Here is an 8,279-nt window from a genome sequence, read left to right as displayed (position 1 = left end):
GATTTCTCTTTATTCAGACTAGAACAATTTAGTAGATATCTTGAATCTCTGAGCTCCATTGTTACCTGTAACATCACAGATTTCAACAAATTTTGTCTTTGAGCCACGCACATTCCAGTGTTGTTCGAAGCATGCTATGGAAATGTGTTTATTTTAAAGTTAAGTGGATTTGGTGCCACATTTGGTATGGAAGCCCTCAAAAAAGCTTTACCCAAAGACATAATCAATCAATTGTTGGTAACGGATCAGTCTGAATTGCTATAAACAAACCTGAGTCCTGATGTAAGAGAAGCTTAAAATGATCAGTTGTAATATTCGAGATGAAACCTCTTGGGTCTGAACATGTTTACGCACAAATTTACAACTCAGGTGAAGGAGAAAACAAGTTATATGTTAACAAAGCTCAGGTATTTTTCACAATTGGGTGGAATTTCACATTTTCATCTTAGTCTAAGTCAAATTTGACTGCAATTATTTTGCTGTCAAATCTCTTATGTAGTAGATTTAGATATGAGATCTCCTTAAATCTGAATAGAGTGAGCTATTTAAACAGTCATATAAAATGAAACAGTTTCTTGCCAACCAATGTGTAATATTAAATAGGTTTAAAACAACAATGAAAACACAACCAGAACCAAACAGTTCTGGTTGCTTTGGAATCCTTATGAGCAACCCATACTTTACGTATTATGGTATGTTTAGCGGCTCATCTATAAATACACAGAAATTGGTTAAAATCTGCAATATTCAGGAAGACCTCCGAGGCTTTCATTAGCTTTGTGCATTCATTATAACACGGAAAATTAATTCTTAATGTAATTGATCAAAACATTTTTTTATCAAGTCCATTAACTTTCACCCTGAGGCCAGACAAAACACGAGCAATAAACACATGCTGTTTTTAAATGCCACCGCCACCGGAAATTAAAGATAGTACAATTAATCAAAAATGTCTGTGAATGAAGCAAACCTAAAAGCATGAGCCAATATGGTTAAATGTCTCCTATTTCAATTAAATGTGCAGGCAGAAATCCTCCCGTTTGTATCAGAGTGAGCCTATAAAAAGAAATCCAAACATTTGCTTTAAGGTGCAACTGCTTTGAAACACTATTACAGCTAAGTTCAAATACTTCCTTCATTTTCTTCTTTTTTTTCGCTACTTTCTATCCATTTTTTCAGGTAGTACTATTTATTTATAAATTAATATTTTTCCTGTATAATCGCATCATTTTCTGCCGCCTCCTACCTGTGGCTCTTTCATGCCCCTTGTGTCTGTCATGTTTTTTTCCAAAAACATCTTCAGTGAAAGTTTCCTGGCCCTATGTGTGACACATCTGCATTGCAGCACTGACTGTATAAAGCAGCAGCTGGAGGACAAGAGATGGAGACGCATGAGTGGCTTGAGATGGAGGATTGGAGAGACTTATCAGTCATTTACCCAAATAACAGAAGTCTGAGTGACAGCAAAAACGCCAATTTATGCATTGTTTGTTTGCCAGTGTTCTTGCTTTTGACGTGAAAAACATGCCAATTTAAACGTTAACAGACTAACACAAACATAACCATTTGCACCTCAAAGTGCTGTCACAGGGAAATCAAAGAGAGGGTCATCCACCCCCTCTTTCCCGCGAGCCTCTGAGCTCCGCCGTTATTAATGGCGTCATCATTTTTCCTCCACTCACTCTATTTCCTTTTTGATAGTGGGGCCTGCTTCATCGTGTTCTGTCATGTTTCTGTAATTGCTCCAACAGCTTGCCTTATGCTGAGTATAAAGTTTGTGTGAGAGCGCGTGCATGCGTGAGCGTGCATGTGAGCTTGTGCATATGCGTGTGTGTGTGTGTGTGGATGTTCCACAGTCCCCCACCCCACAAGGGCCGGCTGTGAGTTTGTGGGGCAGAACCGAGCTGCAGGCGAGCTCCACACAGAGTGAAATGACAGCCTCCAGGCCACCATTGGTTGATGACCGTGAAAACACTTGCAGTTAACGTAAAGTGAGAGACCGGCTGTCACAGTGAGACACTGTGGTTACGTGCAGCACAACAAGCTGCTACAACTCGACTCTGCAGCGATGCTACAAATAGTTTGAAGCCTAATAATTTACAACATCATCCATTTCAGACACCCGAAATACAAAGTCAGGAGGCATGGGAGAAAAAAAGCCATTCGTATTTGTCAAATCTTTTCCGAACAAATGGTTTTCTTTACTTAAATCCTAGAGGGGTAAAAGGAAAAAGCCGAAGGTGGTTGATGAACGACGACAGTGGAGTCAGCGTGCTGGAGAGAATTCCAAGATTGTCACAAATGCCAACCAAGGTCAGATAAAGTGAGGAGTAAGTGCTTAGAGAGCTACGGGGGCAGAGGCCAGAAATGTGAAGGAGGTGTAAAAACTTGGGTGACCAAGCATGAGCACCATCTCAACCCATCATTAAATGAAGGCACTTAAAGGAAAAAGGCTCCTCTTACAAAGGTCGATACGCTGCACTTTCACATGTTTCGGCTTCGAAGAGTTTCACAATTATTTCATCGAAACGGAAGAAAACATATTTTCTGCAGCAGAAACCACCATGTGATTCATCCCATTCCCACAAGAAAACAGTTTCCTAAGCCTAATCCGTGAAATAATACCCAAACGTCATGTAATAGGAAAAAAAAGCAATAATTAGAGGGCATCATTTTTAACCTCCCTGTGTTTAAATTAGATTTCTTTTGCCCGTTGTCTTTTTCCACGGCTTTCATGCCTTCTTTCTGTCATTTTGAACATACACATATGTGTGCACACATAAACACAGTTTATTATGCAGTAACATTACCAGATCCCCTTAGGCAGCTGTGCATCTCTGTATGACTGATGAGGGTAATTTCTCCCAAACAACAGAATGATCACTTTAGTGGTGAGTGCGACAGACACCCCCTCCTCCCCTTGTCTTCTTTCTCCCTCTTTCCTTTTAGCTTACAAAAAGGCAAGAAAAAGACAGACATTTGTTACCCTGTCTCATGCAGAGCCTGGAATGCTTTCAGAGATGAATAGCACCGCTGTCTTACATAAATGAATTTACCAACAACAAAAAAACAGTAAATCATTCAAACAGATCTAACAAATCTACACATCTTCTGGTTAAATTCAGGCTCCGCTAATAAAAGAGGTTTCCACTTTAGCTGTGGGACTTGGGGGGATTCCTTATTTTTTCCTTGATTACCATAGAGATCCAATATAATACACATGCCAGTGTGAATTAGGCTCATATTATGGACCGAGAAAGTCACAGTGAGTTTATACTGTGCGTACACCAGGGGATGTACAGAGCAGAGAGTAGTTAGGACTTGTCTGTTTCTCTCTCTCAGCCTTATAGGTTCAGCCTCAGTGGGCTGTCTTTACTCATTCTTTTATCTGTCAGTCACACACAAAAACAAATCCACCTGTCGACCGGGAGACTGGGCTGAACAGGGCAGCGGCACAGCTGTCGAGGCTCGGCTCGGAACAGTAGGGTGCGAGCCAGCGCCCTCCACTGGTGGCAGAAAGTCCATTAGGACACTTATTACTTCACCTGTCAGCGCTATCTTTGCACTTGCACCCATAAGCCAGCCTAATGATAACGGTTACGATTACAGCACCTTGAGCATGGCAGTCATGCTTCCTTGCTTTTTGTGGTCCTTGTGTCCTTGATCACAAGGGCTCCCCCCAGCTTGTGACAATATAACAATCCATGCGTTAAGAGACAGACATTTTTACCGCGCCACTTGATTGCCCCAACAATGAAGCTATTAATGTTGCATTATGTAAATTGAAATGGCCACAAACATCTAACAGGATAACGCCTAAGTACAGTGCAATTTAATGCTGCTGACTTTCAGCAGCCCTTTGAAGGATGTTTTCAATTATAACACAGCTAATTTAATTCATTGTTTCACAGCTGAAAATGCATTTTTAAAGCTTGACTGACTCTCTATTTCAGAACTCAGGTTTAATCAGTCATGTACATTAAACACTGGAACGTCCTCTAAAGAGATTGACAAAGTTGCCGGGGATCTGCATTCCAGGTTTTAAAGGGACGCAGTAGCCCTTCCCTTTTCTTTTCCCTCAGATGGCAGGCTTCAGTTGTGGAGGGGAGGGTGTTCGTCTAAAAGATGAAAAGACCTGCGCCTTTAAGAGGGCTGTCTCCCCTTCCCCTCTTGCTCCCCCTCAGCCACACAGACACTCCTCCTGTGAGCATTTGTGAGGCAGCTCCTGTCCCTTATGTCTCTTTGTAGGGAACAGAGCAGACTTCCCAGAGCATCACTGAAGACAAGATACAACTCTGGGGACTACACCCGAGCTGCACACCCCTGTGCAGCCCTGGTCTCAGCTGCAGCGGATTCCAGAGTGGGCACGTGGAGAGGAAAGACAGACCAACTTGAGCTGGAGGAGCATAATTCAGAAGTCTTGAGGAATAAGTGGAAAAGAAAAATACAAACTATCCCAGAGGTCACTTCTGAAATGAAGAGAAGATGATCAGCAGGGCAGACTCATCAGCGCTGGATTGGACCGCGAAAGAAAAAGGTGGAGTCCTGATAAGAGCTTTGAGTTTCTCTTTTAAAAAGTTTTGTTAAAGAAGACTCGAAGAACACTGTAGTATGTGCAGAAATTAAGATACAATTGCTAGTAATACATGTAGCAGAAGAAAAGGCTAATTTTACCTTCCAGTGTTTTTTTTTCTTTGTCTTTTCATAGGAATCTGGAACACGTTCCGAAAAGACATTGATGGTTTGAAAATGAGCAGCTCTTTAAAGAACATCTTGAAAGGTCCCAACAGTGCTTTTAATTCATCAGTCAGGCGTTTATCTTATTTCTCCAGCTTTCTCTGAGAGGGGACATTAAAGACTTTGTTGATAGAGCTCTTGGGGAGTGAGTAATATTTCTTATATGAAGTCTTAAAACTTTACAGTTGTTGACTGGAAGGAAACAGAACTGCCAAGTGCATAAGAAAATTATGTTATGGTGTACTCTATGGGGGAGACGCGTGTGTCTGGACTAACAATTCGTTGACGCACAAGGGACTGCAGAAATGTTTACGGGATGTGGAGTGTTCAGTGGCCATAACCAGTGCTTGGCTAACAACAATGTCAAACCCCAACCAGGACTGGAGGTAAAGAGACCAAACCAAACTGCCAATGGAGTAAACCAGGGGACGTGCCCCTTTTATCAGGGTCAAACTTACACAAGCGCTGCAATGCAGCCAGCAGTGTTCAACAGTGATTCTAATCCGCTAAAACCTTCAGTGTTGCCAGCTTCTCCAACAGCAGTTAAACTAGGCCAGGAAGGTTTCAAAAAAGTCGGCCGCGTTGAGGAGGACAGCCCCTGTCCCTTTCCAGGTCTGGCTTCTGGGGTGCTGGAGATGCGTGTCAAAGAGGGTAGCAAGATTCGCAACCTAATGGGATTTGCTATGGCTCGGATGCAAGGAGAAAAGACTGGAAGTGCGGCGGGCGGAACAGTTGCCGGACTCAGGCAGGTCATCTTTACTGGGTCAGGTCGCGCGGTCACAAAGACAATCACCTGTGCTGAGATTATGAAACGAAAAGTGGGCTGCCTGCATCAGATGACCAAGCTAAGGTACAAAGTGGTGAAAGAAGTGTGGGAGAGCAACCAGGGGGCGGCATCCGAGATGACGGTGCACAGGACTGTACCTTCCATCAGCATCCTTCTTTCTAAGGATCCTCTGGATCCACAAGAGCCAGGCTATCAGCCTCCAGAGGCTCTAAGTGCATTGTGGGAGGACAGAGCAGGGACTGAGCCTTCAGCACAAACAACATACAAGAGACCTCTTGGACAATTGCCATACAGCGGCTTCCCTCACTGTAAGAAGCTGTGCTTGGAGGAAGGAGTCTCAGTCCTTCCTCCTAACTGACTGGCTAAACCCTTGTCACAGTGGAGAGGATTGAATCAGCAAAGTTCATTTGGCGCTGCACTCCAGTCTAGCACAATGCTGAGACAATCAGAACATTCACTCAGTTAGAACAGTGCTTTCTTAGAAGAACTGAATCCCAAATTCAAGCCTCAGTAGGTCAGTTTGACTGAGATTGAAAAGCTTGCTTCTGTACAAAGAGCATTCACAGAACAGATTTATGGCCTCCGACATCACAACTGTGATAATGTGTGCTTTTACTGTGTGATGCCGAACAGAATGCAATCATATCCCACAATGACAACAACATCAAAATGAAGCCATTGATTACCCAAGTCAACTATGTTTGAGTTGTGGAAAAAACTACTTCTTGGTATGAAAACCTTTTGTTCATAAGTACTCTGAAACTGAGCTTTTCAAATGAATAAATAAATAAATAAATACAATTTTGTAAAAGAAATAAACCGAAAATATTGGTGGTATAACAAATGAGAAAATGTACCATTTTAGTTTGTCTGACTATCAATCTCCCCACAAAAATAAACATTTTCTTTCCAAATTAAGTTTTCTTTTGCATTTTATCTTTTTATTCATACATCACTATGCAAAGCTCTAATGGAACAAAAAAAAAAAAAATCACAGTGTGCTGATGTTTTGATAAGAGTACCAGCAGTGAAATTTGTCTGTAGAAAAGCTGATTTAATGACAAAGCTGTTGATAAGGACCAAACCAACCCAGCCTGACAGAAATGCCAGGGGGAGAAATACAGGCAGAGATTATCATTAAGATAACTACATAACATCACACAACACAGAGGAGAAAAGGATTTAAACTAGGCTTGACGGAGCTTTACACTGCACTGTTGCTGCAAAATATGAAACCAAGGCAATAAGGTACACTCCTTTTCATTTCGGCCTGCAGGCCTTCCTGTACAGCAGCAGCGCGTCTTTTGTCATCTTTTTTTCTCCTCTCCATCATCTTCTATTTGTCAGGAAAATATCACACAGAAAACTCAAGTGTATACAGAAGAAAATTTTAAAACGGCGACATGCAGCTTCTGAGACGAAAATAAATGGAATAGATGCTGACTTTTCAAGTTGCTTTTTTATGCATCGCTTTTCTGCTTTTATTCTATTTGGATGTTATTACAGTGGCAACAGCGATATTACAAAAGTTTCAACAGAAAATGCTGATATTTGCAGCAGTGACGGAGAATGGCCTGCAGAGAACAAGCCAAAGCTAAAACGAAATAGAAATAAATGCATTAAATTGTGTTTTTGCTGCTTAAACTTCTTGATCATTTTAATTGTCAGTTTACAGCCTTTTTCTACTTTTTTCATAATTTTCCCTTTGCAATATTCTTCAAATGCAGTAGCAATCACGGAAAAAAAAATGTGTTTGTTGAGGCAATACTATTTCATATAAATATGTGAAAAAAAAAACTTTGGACCCTTGAATCACATTTATTTTACAAAACAATAAAGAATCTAAAATATATCAAAGTGACCACAAAGTCGTTAACTGTTTTTGGTGGCGAAAAACGTGATCACTTGCCCGCTCAATCCCATTAAATGAATCGGAGCAAAGCAGAACGACCAAGGTTGAAGAAATGCTGCCACTGCAAAACAGCTCACATGAAGCAAACTGTGTGTCCTCAAGACTGCCGGAAGGTTATCATTTTAGGTCACCGTTATCACAGAGTTAACAGCTTTCACCCAGGAGCCTATGGGCCAGCCAGTCTGAAGTCCGGGTCAAAAAGAAAAAAAAGATAATCCCTACAAGTAAATTTCAAATCGACCTGCATTTGTTATCATGCATTGAGGATTCAGGGCCAAGTGTGAAATGCAGACGGGTAATTAGGGATAACGGCAAAGCGTTACCTGAGTGAGAGAACAGATAAAACATACTGACAAAAACATTATCCCAGAGCTAAATCCAATGTGGCTGCCGCGAAATAGGTTGGTGGAGGAGTCAAATAGGTGCATTATAGGATTGTGGACAAGGTTATTCACAGACTGTGAGTCTGTTTGCCGGTATTGTTTGTTTTCAAAGATCCATTCAAAGTGTATATAAGGCAATACAGACATAAATAGAAAAAGAAAATGCAATTCAGTGTGGCCTTAAAGTATTTAAACAGAGAGGAGAAAATACTTTAATCATTCATTTTGATTTTGAAATAAATTGAAAGAAATTAACGGATTATTGGAAACTGAATTTGGACTGAACCAGATTATACAGCTGCCCATGAATCTGACCTGTTTGGATAGATATTCACTTTAATTCAGCAATTTAAATAAACTGAAAAAAATTCTTATGAAATTGTTATTGAAACACAGAAGAAAGGTGGTGTTACCATTATCTTTGTTTACTTTCAAGAGTATCATTCAAGTTAAACTTATT

The 8,279-nt window shown here is 40.9% G+C and overlaps 1 protein-coding gene across 1 annotated transcript; it reads left to right on the top strand.

Moving 5' to 3' along the window:
- The first annotated feature begins 4,228 nt into the window (after window positions 1-4,228).
- On the top strand, window positions 4,229-6,438 carry LOC106911010 (ribonuclease P protein subunit p25-like). Its single transcript, XM_014977742.2, has 2 exons — window positions 4,229-4,537; window positions 4,709-6,438. Exon 2 carries the CDS (start codon window positions 5,043-5,045, stop codon window positions 5,880-5,882), a length of 840 nt encoding a protein of 279 aa, XP_014833228.2. The 5' UTR covers window positions 4,229-4,537; window positions 4,709-5,042; the 3' UTR covers window positions 5,883-6,438.
- Window positions 6,439-8,279: the final 1,841 nt, after the last annotated feature.

This window comes from Poecilia mexicana, unplaced genomic scaffold (genome assembly GCF_051168715.1).
Source record: "Poecilia mexicana isolate PSO_F unplaced genomic scaffold, ASM5116871v1 scaffold_3, whole genome shotgun sequence".
In the NCBI taxonomy this organism is placed as follows: domain Eukaryota; kingdom Metazoa; phylum Chordata; class Actinopteri; order Cyprinodontiformes; family Poeciliidae; genus Poecilia; species Poecilia mexicana.
Note: the sequence above shows the minus strand (reverse complement) of the source record. Positions and strands in the feature narration are given on the sequence as shown.

Coding starts and splice junctions, on each gene's coding strand:
- LOC106911010 (XM_014977742.2), top strand. CDS start 5,043: ATGTTTACGGGATGTGGAGTGTTCAGTGGCCATAACCAGTGCTTGGCT.